This window comes from Strongylocentrotus purpuratus, unplaced genomic scaffold (assembly GCF_000002235.5).
Source record: "Strongylocentrotus purpuratus isolate Spur 01 unplaced genomic scaffold, Spur_5.0 spur5_scaffold_20, whole genome shotgun sequence".
Taxonomy (NCBI): domain Eukaryota; kingdom Metazoa; phylum Echinodermata; class Echinoidea; order Camarodonta; family Strongylocentrotidae; genus Strongylocentrotus; species Strongylocentrotus purpuratus.
This window is the reverse complement of record NW_022145606.1, coordinates 17,747,128-17,766,516: the sequence shown is the minus strand read 5'-3', so window position 1 is coordinate 17,766,516 and position 19,389 is coordinate 17,747,128. Positions and strand designations below refer to the sequence as shown.

Here is a 19,389-nt window from a genome sequence, read left to right as displayed (position 1 = left end):
GTTTATCTTTAAGGTTTGTTTGTTTATGTGTTTGGCTTACCTGACTGTTAAAAAAAAATCATGTGTATGCTTTTAAGTAAGCAACCAGGAGACCGAAGATACTTGTTTATATTGATTGTTCTGTTGGAAATTAAAATACAAAACTGAACTGAAACTGAAAGATTATACCTAAAAAGAAAAGAAAAGGGTACTAAGTAAGACCTTTGATATTGGCATTGTCAATTTTGTTTATCATCACCCAGCCCCCCCCCCTCAACCACCTTCCATTTCCCCCGGGCTATCATGCCATCAAACAATCGATTATTGTAATAGCCCTTCTTCTTCTACAACTTTCTTCATGAGTAATTATTGGAATTGTGTTGTCTTTAACTCGTTATATCGGTGACATGTAAGTTGATGTGTATGTTGCAGAAGAAAATTAGTTAAATTCAATACTAAAATGTTGAGGTTGGTAATATAGAAAGAATCATTAAAATGCGCTGAAAACGGGATTAAAAAGAAAGAAAGAAAAAAAAGAAAGGAGATAGGTGACAACATGCATAGGGAAGAAAGAGATGACGGAAATGAGAGGAGAAAGGAAAGGATTACATGAGTAGATTGAGGCAGAGGATGGAACAAGGGATAGGGTAGAAAAGGAGAGAGAGAGATGGAGGGGATTGGGGAGAGAGAGAAAGAGAAAAGAGAAAAGAGAAAAGAGAGAAACGGGAGGGAGGGAGGGAGGGAGGGAGTGAATGAAAAGGGGAGGTTAGAATTCAGGGGATGTGGGTGCCTGTGAATGTGAGGGTGAGGTGTGTAGGTGCGCACTTGTATGTGTGTGGGTGTTTTACAGAGAGAGAGAGAGAGAGATGGGTGATAGGGAGAGACGGAAAGACAGAGAGACAGAGAGAAAAATAGACGGTCAGACAGAGAGAGAGAGAGAGAGACGACCCTGGGATAAGCGCACCCACTTTAATACTATATAAATGCCATTATTTTTTCTCTTTGAGAAAATCAAAATACGTGAACAATACATTTCATTTCTATTCATGTCAGCGTCCTTTTCCCAATCTATTCAAATTCTCGTTTGCTTGATGAATATGGCCAGTTATTCTAGATAGTCTCCTAAAATGCTTCAATTGTATTTTTGAACCATTTCTTCTGGCACCTTTCCACATTGATGTTGATGTGGAATGAATGCGATTATCTATGTTAGGTCTATGGTAAAGTGAGAAGTGAGATCTCTATACTAGTATTGAAACGAAGTTATACTATTCTTTCACTTAGAATGTATAAGTGATTTCTATACATGTATATTTAATATTCTATTCATTTCATATTATTTATTTATTTATTTCCACGTCAAGATAACAACAAAATTATACCATCTTCAATACAAACATGTAAAATGAGATATCTGAAGTGCGAGGACGATAAAAAATACATAAATGTCTTGTTCAAGGTCGCCCTAACCAAATATACAAACTAACAATAACTTAACAACACATAATTTACAAAAAATAAAGATTACACCAAAATGGAAGATAAAGAAAAATAGAGAAAAAGAAGGAAGAACTATTGCATACAATTCACATCATAAGTATAATTATTTTAAAAAGGAATAGCTCATATAGTGGTTTAAATTGGTTGATTGCCTTACTATTTTAATTGATATAGGAAGGCTATTCCATAAAACTGAGCCGTTATAGAAGATGGAAGATTGAGTTATTGAGATACGATTAAATGGGGAATAAATATTTAGGGCATTCCTGGTATTATAATCATGGACAGAACAATTTAAAGTGAAATGACTATCAAAAACTTCAGGAATCATATTTTGGAGAAGTTTGAACATGAATATTGCAGTAGCCAAAGTTATCAATTCATGGATAAGTAACATTTTATTTTTTTGTAAATAAAGGTTTACTTGGGGATAAATGCGGAGAATTCTCATTCTCTCTTTCTATCTCTCCTTCTCTCTCTCCCTCTCCCTATCTCAATATCTCTCCCCTCTTTCTCTCTCTCTCTAGCTCTCTTGCGGGCTCTCTCTCTCTATCTCTCTTTATATATATATATATATATATATATATATATATATATATATATATCATTATCTCTCCTTCTCTCTCGCTCTCATGCTCTCGCTCTCATGCTCTCTCTCTCTCTCTCTGTCTGTCTATCTCTCTATCTTTCTTTCTCTCTCTCTTTATCTCTTATTATCTCTCCCCCTCTCTCGCTCTCATGCCCCCAATCTCTCTCTCTCTCTCTCTCTCTCTATCTCTCTCTTTTTCTCTCTTATTATCTCTCCCTCTCTCTCTCGCTCTCATCGTTCTCCATTTCCTTTTGATGTTGACATTTTTTTAAGGTTGGTAGCACAGTGTATATGGGGAAAACGCATTCAAACTGCATCTGTGACCTAGACTAGCTAAAAAAGCGGAGGTGCGTTCCATTGTGAAAGCAGAGAACAAAACGAAAGCGAGGTTCGACATTGAAAAAAAAAACCATGAAAGAGAGAGAGAGAGAGAGAGAGAGAGAGAGAGAGGAGGGAGGGAGGGAGAGAGATCGCAATCTTCTACTGCTTTGGTATTAACGGCTCGGCGAACTGCACACTGACGTCCCTGGCTGGTGCAACTCGTGTGTCGTATAATACTGTATCGTCGTGTTTATAGTTTGGATCTACAGGTTTCTGTCTGCACTTAGCGATTGGTGAGTGGTTCCTTTTTGCATTTCAAATGCATTTATTTCCTGATAATTTAATTTTAATCTTGAACAAGTTTTGTAAAGAAGATTACCACTTGTTGTGTGTCACTTGAAATGTATGTTGTGAATGTATACAGACGTAGTTTTGAAGTGGTGGATGGTAGCGTTGTATGAACGTACTGGGCGTGGCACGCGGTTCATACATTTCAAAATATATGGACAGTAATGGGGAGAGCCAGGGGAAAATTGTTTTATCGCTTTCTTTTTAGTAAAGATATTGATCCGCGTGAGAAAATTATGGGAGAATATATATTGAAAGATGTTCCTACGGCATTAGAATTGATATTTTCATTTAATTCGAATCTCAAAGTCAGAAAACTAGCGTGGTTCTCTGGGCAGTCGAAGATGTAGATGAAGGCTAAGAGGCGCACTATCCTTAATCTGCCGCTTTTATATAGCGCTTATTACATTTACGATATCTCTAAGCGCTTGTGAGATATACTACCCGTATTACACATGTTATATGTGGGAAATGAAAAAGAAAAAGTGGGCACATGCCCCTTCCCGTTAATCCGCCTCCAAACTCTCGAGAACATCATGCCGAGTAGTCAATTTGCATGACTTTGATGAATAATTTAAGAATGTTGCTCTCAATGAGAATCGCCTGTCAACTCCTTATATACGCGATCATCTTAATAAGCACAACAATAATGATGTCAATATCATTTAAAAAGTAAAAGGAAACAAAACGGATGCTTGTTATTCATGTTATACATTACAAATGCCACGTTTTCTTTGTCCATTTAAGAGCACTTTATTTTCAATAAATGCCTACTATTTGTACCTTTAAGTTTATGTCCAAACTCATTGTCAAATGAGAAACATGGAATTAAATGACCAGTTTTGAGCTAGAACAGTGATACTGATAGACCAAGTTGATAAAATAAATCGAAGTCCTAGTTATGATTCATATCATTGATTCAATCTCGTTTCCATGGCAAACCAGGAATACATTTCTTTGGAGGTCATTCGAAAATGAGAAAAAACAAGGGCGTATGCATATAGACTGGTCATTGTGAATTGAATTGAAGAAATGTGAAGGACTTATTCGGAGTGTGATAGTGATAGGTTTGATCCCTTGCTTCTGCATTTAAAGGTCTTGGGTTGACGTTCCGACGCGCCACTAACGTTTGAAAGCAAAGTGGACATTTTGATGGTCTCTCTACCCAGATGTAAAAGAGGATAACCTATTAGAGGATATGTGATTCAATGCAATTGGATTAGTAAAGGATTGCATGTAATTGTCTAGCATGCTGGTAAATGGAGAAGAGAGCGTGCGCTGTAATTATTAAAATTGTATTTTAATTCATTAAAAGGGATAACCGTTTAAAGTGTTTGGTCAGTTACTTTAGAGAGTATTGCTGAAGCATATAACGATAATGATAAATTGTTGTCAACATGCAACAACAAGGGAAGTGCAATTTCCCTTTGCCCCTTTGTTTTATTTTGTTTCTTTTTCCTGTCAGTATTGTCAAGTTTCTATTTCGGATCCACTTCGGTGTACATGAGAAAAGAGAAAACAGCAAAGATTACATAGTTTCTTCTTTACAAGAGGGTAGTCTGGCAAATATGGACATCAAAATATATTTTAAACGTGTATTAGAAAATGAAATGATGATAATATAATGTGGACAAATTATAAACGGATCGACACACATATCTAAAAGATAGAATATTGTTTGTCATTGTTTCTGGATAGCTAATGCGTGTATACGGATTTGTGTATTAATGATGGCATAAATTATATGTAGTGCTACTCTTAGAGATCTCATGTATTATTCACATGGTGTGATGGAAATATTTTACTCATATGGTCTTAAATTCAGCCGCTTATTATACAATTGACGTATACATTATCACTTCATAGCATTACATAGTTTCGAAATTGATGCAACTCTGCGTTTAAAGTAGTGATTGGAACTGGACAAATTTTCAATAATGATTTTAACTTAAATTTCTTAATCTTTATGAGGATTTTCAAGAAAGAAATTCAAAGCAAAAACCTAGTATCTTTGTGTAACCATAGTGACAAGAAAATTACCAGATTATTTACAGTCTCACAGTCAATGAAAACCTTTTATTGGCTTCTCTTAATTTTATTACCACGTATAAACTTCAAGATGACTCATAATTTCTCTCCACTCAACCCTGTCTTAGTATGTATGTCCGCGTGTGTGTGTGTGTTTCTTTCTCTCTCTATCTCTCTCTCTCTCACACACACACACACACACACGCACACTCTCTCTTTATCTTTTACTCATACGCACTCCTTATTGGTGTCCGGTTGTGGAAAATATGGATTAACATCTTCCCACAGGACGTTAGTGTTAGATAGAGATTCGAACCTTCATTTCTTGGACTGAGAGTCAAGTTAATCAACCATTATACCACAAAACTATAAACAATTACCACAACACCAGTTGTATATTAATTTCATTTTGAGTTTGTGTATGAAATATTGCATTGGTTTGTACGCACCCACACATGCATGATAATTTCCATCTATACATAAGTTTTAAAAAAATGGAACATTGGAGGGTGCAATCCATAATGATAAAATACAGCCTCGTTCCTCTGGGTTTTTTTTAAGGGGTGGGGTGTGTTTGATGGTGTTTTTTTGTCATCAATTTTATTTCACCGAGTTTCGAATTTACGGTTGTCCTGCCTCTACCGTCTGCCCATAACGTTGTTTTAATCAAACCTACTTATAATGTCTGCTATCTCGTGCGCAACAATTAGTGCAACATGGCGAGTGTCGAGTTTTATAGATAAAGAGATGGCAATCTAATTGGTATCGGGCTAGATGATTAAGCTAATGCATAATATTCTCAACAAGTCATCAAAGTAGCCAATATATTATGTTTGAAAGTTGATTGGTTTTGAGCTCCCCGGTTGACTCGTTCGCTGATTATCCAGGGTTCGATTCCAGGCAGGTTAATGGAACCATTTTATATCTAATCGTCTTAATGGATGAAAGCAGCGAAATGCTCAGATGGAAACAAATTTGAGAAAAAAATGTCACCTCGATCTATACCGCTGCTTAAAGTGCCACTGACAATGAAATACAAGGCTACATAATTATGCATGGCTTCACACGCTCATTTGGGAAAGCGTCAGGGACGGAATGGGTATTAAGCAGTAGAACATAATATATACTTCTTGTTTTGTTATTTCTTTTGTGAATTATTTATCTTTAGTTTCCATAGTTTTCATCCCCTACCCCGATCTGAATATAGTGTGAATCATTTCATTCATTCATTTAAAAACCGAAGCATTTTCCTATGATTTTTTTTCTTCTTCATTTTAAACGATTTTTTTTTCTTACAGAAGCTGCACTAAAGATTCATTCTTTTATAGCAGTTTTAAAAACGGAATTAAACTGAGACATTTTGATCCAGTGCTGGGCTTCACGTGCTGATTTGTGAACAAGTCTGGATTAAAATATTGGGGGATCTGTTTGCGGCGATGGAAACCATGGGCTAAGCAAGTTATCCAATCAAGTTTGGAAATGGGGGGGTAGGGGGATCCAGACTATTATTTTGGGTGTCTATGTGTCTCAACACGAAAGCATCATACGTACCAGTACACGGACATACAGTTGAAACGCGTGTGTTAGAATTAACACGCAGTTTAGCGGGATGGCGGCAAATTTGTACTTACAGTATGACGCTTAATATTGTCTGACATGGTGAGGGTGGGGCGGGGGGGGGGGTATTGGTCTATCTTTCTTTATATACGTTTATTGGTGCTCCTTCTTTCTTTCCAGGTCAGAGGCTTTACGGAACACTGTTTGATCTCCTTATATCTCAAGGATTATTTCATATCATACAATTAAGTAGAGTTTTCAGCTTTTACAGGGTTCATTCAGCCATGCACAATTGCTGTTATAAAAAAGACGTCAGACGGTTTTGTGTGCCGCACAGAAGGTTTTAAGTCTTCATTCATTGATTTTGATGTTACGAACATTTCCTCCTGCCTTTAAACCGTTTGGTTATACCGAAACCTTCAATCGAATCACCCCTATTGTTTGCATGTAGGAATGATACAACTCATTTTCAGGTTCTTCTGCTGGTTTCTTTTATCACGTTGATTAGACTGTTTTCAGGGAAATATTATTTGCGGTATGGTATTGAATTTGAATTGACTTTATTTTCTTCTGCAACATACAAATCCAATTACATTTCAGCGATATAAAAAGTACATAACATAACATTTTTGTGAACATGTACACAATATAATAGTAATAGAAATATTGACCTCGACACAAAATGTAACTGATAACATACTACCAAGAATTATTCATGGAAGTGAACCGGTAAACATTGTTGAAGGATGATGAAAAAATTGTCTATTTTTGTAATGAAATGTTACTTATTATATTAATTTTACTGCATTAACCTCTAACATGCAAACATTCCTTTAACAAATTAGTGAGTCACAAAGATACTAATGGTTTTATTTGAAGGCGTCATGTGTAACTTTCAGATTATCTTTAATTGTACATCTAGCATTGACGTCACTACCTTAGAACCATTTTCTCTCATCTGGACAATGTTACCAAGTCCCTTAAAGAAGTACGCTACAATATTAATTATCAGAACATGTCTTATAGAGTTACGCATTATGTCAGGAAGGTGTATAGAGTTTGCACATGATCAGCCGCTTCGATGATCTACGACCATATGTCAATAATACTTTGCCTCTCACAATAGGCTGTACGAATCTTTTCAAAATTCCAACAAATAGAATGGATTCGGTCCACATGGTTTGATAAACAATATCTTTAGAAATCACAGTTTAAGCAAATACAATTTTTCTCTCCATGCAACTCACAGAAGCTAGCGGATCTCAATGCCATATTCACCTTACATGAGCAGGTGTTCCTTCCCTTTTTCGATTTCAGCTTAATACTGTGTTCAATAAAATCTATGTTTCCTTTGTGGCTGTGTTTCTTGTTGTTGTTCTTGCTGTTGATGTTATCATTATTGTAGTTGATGCCACCGTCTAATTTATTATTGTTGTCGAGATTGTGTTGTACATATATTTTGTTTTAAAACGGTTGCTTTTATAATTTTTGGTAATCATATTTTATTAGAGATTTATATATTTTTTCTTGACAGAAACTTGTAGTTGTTGATTTTTTTTTATATCGTTCGTAGTAGGCCTGTTATTTAGAAAAAAATACACATCAATACTGTCTTCAATGAAGTGAAACATTTGCTAACCATTTCACATTATTCCTTTGTTTCTATTTTTATATATTTCAGTCATTTAGATCTGCACAATGTCGACGCAATACGGTAAGTACCATTTTACTATTGGAAATGATTATTTCATGGGAAATTATTATGTTGCGATTTACTATAATAATAATATTTGGCTATCATATATAGCGCTTTGTCATCAACGACGTGTTTAAGCGCTCTACAGATATGTTAGTACCCTGGTCAGGCTTATCCGCACACAATGTATGCGCATTCTCTCCACTCCCTGGGGAGCATTCCAGCCATGTGTCATTTTTACAAGCGCACAATTGCTCAACTAACTACATTGACTTTCGCATCCTACCGGGTAACACATGGGCGGAGAGTTTGCAAATGTATATGTTAACGTCTTGCCAAAGGACACTAATGCCGCGGAGGGACTCCAACCCCGTACCTTGTGATCTGCAGTCAGGTGACTTATCCACTAGACATAACATAACATAACATAACACCTCTACCAGTATTTTTACCAGTAAAAATAATGATTAAAACAAAATTTACTGGTACATGTGGCTGAGTTCGATAATTTAGTTTAGTGGCTAAACAATGTATTGACTGTGCGTGTAATGATTTCACAATGCTAAATATGCACGTAATGATTTTACAATGCTAAATATACACTCTATTGCCATATTGTGTACACAGTGTGCTAAGTTCATTGACACTGAGAAAATGTGGCCATAATGTGCGTATATTAGAAAAATCTCCTTTAATTGCATTTTAAAAACGATGTACTATGGTAACCTTGTATTGTATATCATTGTCAATTTCTTGTAGCTGTGGAATAATTTGGTTATGGAATAATGACATTCATATAATGCAGTGTTATTAATACTCTCTGTTGCCACAGTAAGATACATTTAGTCACACGGTATATGTAACACATTATGTTATGACCATTAACCCTACCACAGTGTTCCAAATTGGGCAAGGCGTCATAATGTGGTTTCTACTATGATAAACACCATAGTCTCACAGTGTTACATCGTTTCTCTCAGTATTTAACCCTTTTCCTACTGGAACATGGTAGTTTCTGTATTAAACATATGGGGAATATAGGAATTCAGTAGTACATGGGTTAGATAAAGAACAAAGCAATTCTACACAGTGAAAAGTCTGGAACATTTTCCCAACTCATTTCAGATTCAGGTTATTTATTGAGCCATAACTATTGCCTTTTAAACAGGAAATTAATCTCCACTGGCCGAAAAAACCAAAGTATGTGATACATACTAAATCAACATGATAAATATCATAATACGAATGCATATATCATAATTAAAATAAGCACGGATAGCAACAGAAAAGTAAGGGATAACGGATTAGAAATAGAAATAGAAATATGAATAAAATAACGAGAGATAGATTTGTAAGCCAAAGGGGCGGAAAAGGGAGAAAATTAGCCATTACTCTATCCACGCGTAACACTGTGTTGTGTGTAGCCTTGTGTGGAGAGCGGTTAGGTTGATATTGATCCAAACCCGTCGACAGATCGATTGAATATCATAATGTAATGAAGATGGAAATGTCACGATCACAGACATACAAGGTCACGCAACCCTTCTTAATAACATGTGCTTCATTTCAAAATAATATTTCAATACTATACAGCAGCAATAAAAGCAAAGAAAAAAAATAAATGCATGATTGTTAGAAGGCATGGATCGATGATTGTTTTAAAGTGGGTATCTTACCGACAGTACTAATTTCTTTCTCTGGGAGCACTGTTTCGGGCAGTCCATTGACCATCTTTAGTCCGTGACAAGTCTAAAATACCTCTGACAAGCAAATTAAGAAAGACAACAAAAAAAACATCAAAACCAATATACACAAGAAAAGAATTTTTTTCAGATTTCGGAAGCGCGTTTTCTCTTTGAAAATCTCCGATAGTAAGTAAAAAAAAAGGACTGGTTTAAATATTTTATCCAGGCCCATTATCTAACGGTGTTTCCGCCGATCCAAGAGGGTGGGAGGAGGACGGTGAAACATAATAGTTTTATCTTTTGTATTTGTTTGTTATCTTTTTATCTTTTTCCATGGTTTTTATTCTTTATCCCGTCGTGCATTATAATGTGAATTATTTTATTCATTACTATGACCAACCAAAGCATCCCAATTATTTTCTTATTCAAGCGATGTTGTTTTGCTTCTCAGAGAAGTTTTACCACAGATTTATTCGTATTTGTTATTCTTTAAAACTGAGACATTTACATCCATGTATTATATTATACACCTATATTTATTCGACACTTTGATAACCCTCATTAGTCAAGGGAGGCGGAGAGATTTTATCTTTAGATGCTCGATATGTAACAGATAATATAAAGTTGGGAACAAGTAGTGGAAGAGTTCATTTTAAGATATTCATCAAGTGTTATTATTTAAAACATTTTTTAGGAAACTAAGATATAAATCAAACCAAGGACTACCGAATTTTTTCTCCTTTGTTTTCCACTGCGCCAACAAGGAGAAGTATGCTTAATTTCTACAATTCTATTTAAGGGGCCCCGAGAAGATTCGAAAATAATATAACTCAGTAGTATCTTCAATGCCACAGACCCATTAGTTTGTCTGGGAGTAATATTTCCTCAATGTTAATATTCAATCATACATCTGTTTGCAGAATCGAAAGCAAATTTGTGCAAATATTGGGTTATCACATAGATCACAATGAAACCGGTACGGTAGAAATTGAATGAAACTCCTTCTACAGGATTCAAAAGATTCTAAAGATGGAAGGCAGGGACAAAGAATGACAGGGGACAAAAGTAATTTTACCACTCCCTATATACTTACACAGTTCAGTGTCTCTCTCTTTCTCTGCTATTTCTCGCTCTCTCTCTCTCCCCCTCTCTCTCTCTCTCTCTCTTTCACACACACACACACCCACTCATTCATATTTTGTATTACATTGGAATGACCTTCTTGTTCCTGTCACGTCACCGTCAATGTACTCTCTCTCTCCCTCTCTCTCTCTCTCTCTCACTCATCCACTCACTCATTGCTATTCTCTATTACTTTCAAATCCTTTTCTCTGTCATACGTCCTCTATACATGGTCCCTCTCTCTGTCCCTCCCTCCCTCAATTCCTCTATCTCTCTCTATTTCTCCTTCAATCTCTTTCTCTCTTCCCCACTCCATTCCTCTATCTCTCTCTCTATCTCACCTTCAATCGCTCACGCTTTTACGTTTTTCCTCCCTCTTGTGGTCACATCCCTTTATTAACGAATACCTCTTCCTCTCCCCCCCCCCCTCTCTTTCTCTCCCTCTCTCTCCCACTCATTCTTCTATTACATTGGAATACCCTTCTCAATCCTGTCACGTCCTCTTTCAATGGTCTCTCTCATCCCCTCTCTCTCTCCCCCTCTCTCTCTCTATCTCCCCCTCCCCTCTCTCTCTCTCCCCCTCTCTCCCTCTCTCTCTATCTATCCCCCCCTCTCTCTCTCTCTCTCTCTCTCTCTCGCTCTCTCAATCGCTCTCTCCGATCTCTCACTCTCTTTCTCTGGTCCCTAATCATACTTAATCCCTCAACGCTAAACCCATCCCATTGCCTTTCTACTTGGTGTCATGTTTTCCACTGTTGTCCTTCCCGTCTTTCTGCTTTAAACCCATTCATTCGGTAAGTCTTTCGGGGGTGCATTTATTCCAATACATTCATGAAACTTATTGTATTTCAATTCTTTGTTATTTTGATACGTGTCTGTGTGGTTGTATTATGTTTTTTTTTATTTGCCCTCAATTTATAGATTCAGCTAAAGTCCCTGGATGTTTCTGTCAGTGTATAAATACGGTGGTCTGTTTGGCAACTAGTCCAAACAAACATAATTTCTTGTTTCTCGTTCCTTCCTCCTTTTTCTCATCCGGCCCGCATCCATTCTCTTTTTGCCATTTTATATTTTTGTTCTAAAAGAAATAATAACAATTTGAGAACATTTCTACCGTGGGTATGACGGAAATCTTAAATTTGATGCAACTTCGCCGTGATATAAACCTTTGACGTGTCTGAAATGCAAACAAAACATAGAAACTTGAATTAACAACATTTGTGTTGAAATTGACCCGATAGCGTTTCCCTAAACAGGAGGAAAATAAATCAAATATGAAATAGCATGGGGACCCCTTGCCTGATCCTCCTTTTGAAAAGATCTGGACTAGAAACTGGAATTCAAATTTACTCAGCCAAAAGTATAATAGGCTTTGTATGCGTTTCATGTGTGAGTAAACCCAGACAGTAAGCAGCCGTTCAATGAGTACCTCTATAATGCAACAATCACTCAGGGTTATTTAATTTTCATTCGGTTCGGTAAACTATGAATCAAAAGATTTCCGTATACTCAGTCTGTAATTTTTAGAGTCGTACCACACACACTCTCTCTCTCTCTCTTTCTTTCTTTCTCTCTTTCTCTCTCTCTCTCTCTTTCTCTCTTTCTCTCAATCTCTCTCTCTCTCAATCTCTCTCCCTCTCTCTCTCTATGGTATCGCAAGTTTGAAATGTTAATCGAAATAAAAACGTTCACAAAAATTACACAGAAATTTGTTGTCTGGGATTTTTAAGGATTTCTTTTAATTACACTACTTTTTTCATTTATTTCGTTTGTGCCTGACCTATATCCCCCAGTCCTAGCTATTCCGATAACATGTTTAAATAAGTTGCATTGATTTACCTAAAAAATTATCCTCTTTAGTAAATAGATGGGGCTTAACAAATACTAGTTTGTCTTACTTAGACTTCAATCAAATTTAATGAAAAATGTGGAGATCGGTATCGGCATGTGCTAAATTTGATCTGATACATAAAAGAAAATGTGCACAAAGGTCCTTCAATTGATTGGTTGTAACACGTTGCAATAACAATGACACATGTGGAACGTATAGCAGGCCGTTTTAAAATTGAATCCTTTTATGTGATTTAAAAAAATAGAATTCTTGATATCAACAATTAATTTTCTGTTTATAACAAAGGGAAGTTTTTGCTATCAAGAAAAGTGATTTCTAGATTTCAAGAATTCTAATTTTTGATATCACGAAATACGAATAAATGTTAAAGCGACTAGACACAGGAATTAAGTTTTCCTTTTACATGGCGCCTAAGTTTGTTCTAGCAACAAACAAAAATATTAATAATAGAAAAAGGTATAAGATGAATTTAATTTGAGCATGAACGAAAATTCCTTTCTGCATGTGGCGGTGCCGTGGTATTGTGAAGAAATCGTTGAGGGTTCGAATCCCTGCCCTGTGCTTATTTCCCTTGGGAAGACATTAAATTTGCCACTTTCCACCCAGGTGTAAATGGATATCAAGTAATTGATTGGGAAATGGTAAATACAGGTCCCACAGGAAGATCAGTATTAATACTGTTATTGCAACCCTGGGTAAATAGTACCTTATTACTTTTATTATTATTCAATTCTATTCATGATGTTTATGATATCTATCATGTTGATCGAGACACACTAATACACATCAATCATAGTCAGCACTTGCCTGCAAATCACAGAATAAAACATTAAGGTTTCCTGCCCCCAAAAGAAATGAACAAAATATATACACACATCGTATACAAATAAATACGGGTTTAAAAAAATTGCGGTTGGGGACAAACAATACTTGGTAGACTAGTGTCATTAATATTGCTGAACTTAATAATAAGATTCAAAGAGCTATAAATATTTACATGATGAAGTAGAAAAGCTTTACAGGCAACGCAGCTTGATTTAAGCCAACATTCATAACGGAGTATTTACTAAAGCCTACTGGTTATCTGTTGTTAATTAATCAAGAAAAATATTGTGCTAGCACCAATTATACTATAATTATGAAAACATTTGAATATGTACATTATGTTGTTTTTTTTAATCCCATTGTACGAACCTTGCCAATTATCTTTTGAAATCATTTATACAATGTAAAATTCGCATTTTTCATGTGCTTCTCGTGCCCTCATTACTCATTCAAACATTAATATTCCCTTCAATGCCTAGAATAACCTCAATTGTTAATGTGGTTACATGGGAAGTAGCTTCCACATTATGCAAACAATTATCAAGTCAAGAAGCATTGTAGCTAACTGTCAATCACAGATGATTTGAACCCTGGATTGTTGGTTCAGTGCTAATCAATCTTACATGAATAATCAATTCATGAAAAAATGATAATTTTTCAAAAATTTGTGATCAATGAATAATAAGTCTCTTTTTTTATCCGAATGTCATCTTTTCTGACCCACCCTTCTGTCAAATATTTTCTTTGGATCTTTAATCCACCCTCTATCTCTATTTCACTATCTGTATATTCTCTCTCTTTCACTGCTTTCCACCTCTCTCTCTCTCTCTCTCTCTCTCTCTTTCTCTGTCTCCTCTTTCTCTTTTGTTCTGCCTTCATTTCTACAGAGAAATGTGAGACCCGTGAGGTGGTGATCACCCAGCCAGGCTCTACAGTAGTCCAGGTATATACCAGATCACTTATTATTTATTTACGTCGACACTGTCATCTACTTTATTCCTAACTCCATTTTAAGTCAGTTCTGATGAAAAGGGTACATTTATAATGTCCACAAGAGAATGACAATACAGACCGTTCTAACGTACAGTTTACTGTTGTTTTTATTTATTGAAAGGTATGAAAATTACCAGTTCATTAAATTATATAATTTAGTGGTCTGAAAGCACATTTTTAAATAACAATTATATACCACTATACACATCTATCGGAGTGTATCTGATGGACAGGAAAGTAATAAAAATAGGGGATTATATTGGCTACTGATAACTTGTTTAATGGTTAGGAAATCATCATCTTCCTACAAATTTTGCTCTTTTATGTATCCTAAATATAATCACAACAGTGTTTTTTGTTGTTTTTTTTGTGTAGTTTTTGCGTAATGTATTCGTTTGGTTCATTTATTTTCCCACTTCAAATTATCAGGTGACAAGCATGGTGTCCAATCCACTGATGCCACGTGGCAACCCACGTGACTGGAACACTGGCATCTGCTCCTGCTTTGAGGATATTCCTATCTGTAAGTATTTCATTGAAATGTCGGTCTTAACCTATATGACATCGTGAACTTCGTACATGTTTATTGGGGCTTTATGGGTTAAGGAAAACGGAAGTGCCTAGGCCTTTTGATATAAAGCGCCAAATTAAACATAGCAGAGGACATGTATCACAATTATGATGAATCGTAACATAAAATATGATCGACGTTGGTTGACATAATATGTCTGATATGCAGGTAAATTTCAAAAAAAGTCAATAACTACATGGGCTATGATACCTTGGTTATGCCCAATTTCGATTCTGACAATAATGAGGTCTCCTTTTTTCTTCTGGTTAGAGTTTTACCCGATTTATTTGTTCTGCTTTTCTTAAATATTCTGTATCATTACATGTATACTATAGAAGCTGGTTCCTTGGTACATGTCACCGTTGCTGGGGATAGGGGAGAATCTATGCGTATCTTGCTGTGTAGATCACTCAAGCATTACCATGACAATCAATATTCTTCACCGTTACAGGTCTTTGTGGCTTATTCCTGGGCCCTTGTCACCAGTGCTGTATTGCTACTGATATGGGGGAGAACTGTTGCGTACCTTGCTGTGTACCTAACTCACTCATCACTATGAGGACCCAGATAAGAGGACGCCATAACATCCAGGTATTTTCAAAGTTTTATTTTTATTTGTTCATTTATCTATTCTTTTAGGGGGAGAAGTGTACTTAAAATCCCTATTCAAACACTACTTTATTTTATTAATTAAAAATAACATGCGTTTGGATTTATCTTGTCTACCACCACCCCATATGCACACACACCATATCCATTTTATCCCCCGGACCTGCTCATCATCACATGCGTAGCCCCCTCCCCCTCTCCACCCCTGCACCCACACTCCCCAACAACACCCCATCCTCTACATTGAGTCTTCTGTTTACAACAAACAAAAACCCGTTGATGCGTTTTTTATGCTCGAATGTTAGGAAATTGATAAACAGCACGAATTTAGTAGATACATACTGACGGTTTGCCCATGTACCCACTTACTTGAGGATTTGTTGAAGTAATGTAATGATGATATTGTTTCGCTTGTTTTGGGTTTAATTTTCCAAACTTCTTTTAAAGTTAATTGACGAGAAAATAAATCAAATAATGTATTCTGTACTTAGAGCGAAATTAGCCGAAACCTTGTGTGCATCAGATGCACCTACTCAAGGATTAAACTGACCATAGTTTAGCATTTGTATCTGTACCCGTCTATCTAATTATTTTGCAAAGTTAGGCTAGAATGGGGGATGTGTGTCTGCGTGTTTGCGTGTGTGCGTATGTGTGTGTGTATGGTATGGGGTGATGTGCGTATGTGTACTCATCTAGCCCGATACCCAACTGAGGACACCCAACTGAGGACACCCATAATAATTGTGCAACCATAAGAACTATGTAGTAACATACAGATGTGTACATGTGACTTGTCGAGGTGGAAGAAAGATAAAGGTAGATCGGCGGAATCACAAGGGCAAGTCCTTCTCTCTTTAATATGTTATCATTTTAAAGGCAATAACTCCTTTAGAGCAGATTCAAAAGGGGACACCAAACGACCTAATATCTTGGACTTGACCAACAGTATTAAGTCATGAAGCTTGACATGTTCCTTTTTGTTTCCTTGATTGTTTCGTGACAGGGTTCTATCCTGAGCGATTGTTGTTTGTCTACAATCCTGCAGCCGTGCGCACAGTGTCAGCTTGCACGCGAGGTGAAGTCAATCAAGGCTGGCAAGGCTCAGGCCTAAACAACGCAACAAATAACCACTCCAGATAGTCGCACACGCATCGCACACCTTACAATCCGACTACGGTTTGATTGTTAAATTACATTTAAATGATTTTTTTAAAATATTAATTACATATACGATATGAACATGTTAACTGGTACATAAATTCTGACTGAGATAATTAATTATTATGTGAAGAAAACTATTTATATTGCTAGAGAACAATGAATTGCACAAGTAACTATTTTATTAATATATCATAAGGTAGCACAAACATGTGGAGTAACGTGTGCAGCACATTGTAACTGCAAGGACACTTGGATTAGATTACATTGAAGTGGATATTGACAGTGTGGGATAATGTAAAGCATCTTAGTGGGAGAAAGGACCGATTGGCTTCGAATCGTAGTGGAATCTTGCCATTCGCCCGACCATTCACCGACTGGTAGCGAAGCTGGCTATTTCTCCTTCTTAGTTTCGGGACCTCACTATTGATTAATCATTGTCTTTTAAGAAGAAATGTCAACAGTTTAAAATGCATTCTCAGTCGGATCGTAAGGTGTTAGTTCGTCGGTTATAGGACTATCTGCTGTGTAGAGGAAAACAAGATGGAGGCGGACAAGAGTAGTAATAGGCTAAACTTTATCGAGTAACTTTCAATATTCATAATCTCTTTGTTATAGTCATTTTTATACTAAAAGATATATGATGCATAGGTACATAGTGGCAAATTAGTTTACATCTCAATCTCCTAATATGTATATATCAGGATGTGCAGTTTTTACAATGAAGAGAAGACCATCCTGAGCATAAAGCGGGGTAAATAGGTAAACGAGACAATACTTAAAGAAAGGAAATAATGAATTAAAGGAACCAGTGACTAAAATAATATATTTGTCATTAATTTGTATCCAAGTGGTATACAGAGTACATAGTGAGAAAGCAATAGTATGTGTAAAGATAAACAACAAACAGACAAACAAATCTTAATAAGTACATATCGAAGGATTACAAAAAAGTAAACAGGTTTTCCAACGATAATATTCAATTCAAGTACAGTTATATAGAAACAGGGAAGATTTCAAAGCTCTGGTTTGAATCGTAGATTTCTTTTAAAAAGGATTTTACGACGCATATTTGGATACATATATCTTAATACTAGCAAAATTATTTTGTCAGCAAGTTTGTAGAAATATTGTAATTAACACTACTACGTTTTTAGTACTAAAGACATAATAAATCACATATTATCTAATCACTTTATTTGCTATTGAGACTAGGTTTACAACAACACAACATTTAACTGATGTCAAGTTCAGAGCGTAGCATGTAGTATTTGTGTATGGGTTTCTTTGCTATTCTTGCGCTGAAGTAATTGATATAATGAATGTAGCCCTCTTTTAAAGTTCTTGCCTTTCATATGTGTTTTAACAGTAGTTTCACACTTTTAATATTATGTCTGATAATTTTGACGATTTTATTGAAATAAGACGATGAAGCTTGCTTTATTATTGGGAGGAGCGTAGTATAGAAATTGTGCTTTAGAAACCTTGTCAATATAAAGGGTCTTCAATTACTTTACCTTTAGTCTATGAATTATATTTACCTGAATAATGGAAACCTGACAGTACCTGTAGTATGAAGATATTTCTTGCAAATTTGTTCACATTTCGTAGAGGTGTCGTGGTCAAGTGCATACGCCACCGGACTGTGGATCATATCGTTCGGGGTTCGAATTCCACCGCGGCTATAATGCCACTCTCCACCCAGGTGTTAACTCCCCAGAGAGCGGAGCACTAGCTCTATCATGTGTGGATTAGAAATCAAATCAAACGACCGGGGTAATGATTATTACAATGCAAGGCGCTTAGAAACGTAGTATTTAGCACCTTTTCTTTAGATGCGACTACTATTATAATAACATAGCAGCCTGTATAACAAAGCCAACATTGTGGCTTTGATCATAGGAGAGCTAAGAGGCTCGTAAATTTATCATCTAAGGGCTTACTTTTAATATGACGTGTTCAAGAATAACTGAATATCAATGTAAATGTTATCGTTGTCAATGGTTCATTCGCAGTTATTAACAATTTTCACTTTGTGTACGTATTGTCAACGATTCTTCATGATTTCACATGACTTGTACATTTCATTCAATCATAGTTTCACTTCATAGACTTATGTAACTTTAGAGTTATTAAAGAACATTGTTATAATTCTCATACTGTTGTATTTTAATCTTGGTCATTTGGGGGTCATTATTGGGAGGTTTATAATGAATTTTCGAACGGTTAATCCAAGCTAATCTTAATTCAGCCGGATTGAAACCCTAGTAGCAAATCGAACTGTGTGAAAGATGTAAAAATGAGAAAAAAAGATGCTTGGTATGTATTTTCTAAATGAATAAACCTTTTTCCATTGTCTTTCTTAGAAAAGAGTGAAATTAAACATCACGTTCGTTCGGCATTATTTTCATTTGCTAAACAGTTAAGATGAAAATCATTGCTCTGTTTACATGTTATCGAAGCTCACCATTACATTATTTCAGCTAAATACTAGTCGATCATCCGCCTTCACTTTTAAACAAAATGTTTCTCTGAAAAAGTCGTCAATCACTAATG

The 19,389-nt window shown here is 35.9% G+C and overlaps 1 protein-coding gene across 1 annotated transcript; it reads left to right on the top strand.

Moving 5' to 3' along the window:
• The first annotated feature begins 2,560 nt into the window (after positions 1-2,560).
• On the top strand, positions 2,561-18,990 carry LOC588238 (cornifelin). Its single transcript, XM_787931.5, has 6 exons — positions 2,561-2,682; positions 8,004-8,036; positions 14,390-14,445; positions 14,925-15,018; positions 15,518-15,657; positions 16,679-18,990. The coding sequence occupies exons 2-6, from the start codon at positions 8,021-8,023 to the stop codon at positions 16,784-16,786; spliced, it is 414 nt and encodes a 137-aa protein (XP_793024.1). The 5' UTR covers positions 2,561-2,682; positions 8,004-8,020; the 3' UTR covers positions 16,787-18,990.
• Positions 18,991-19,389: the final 399 nt, after the last annotated feature.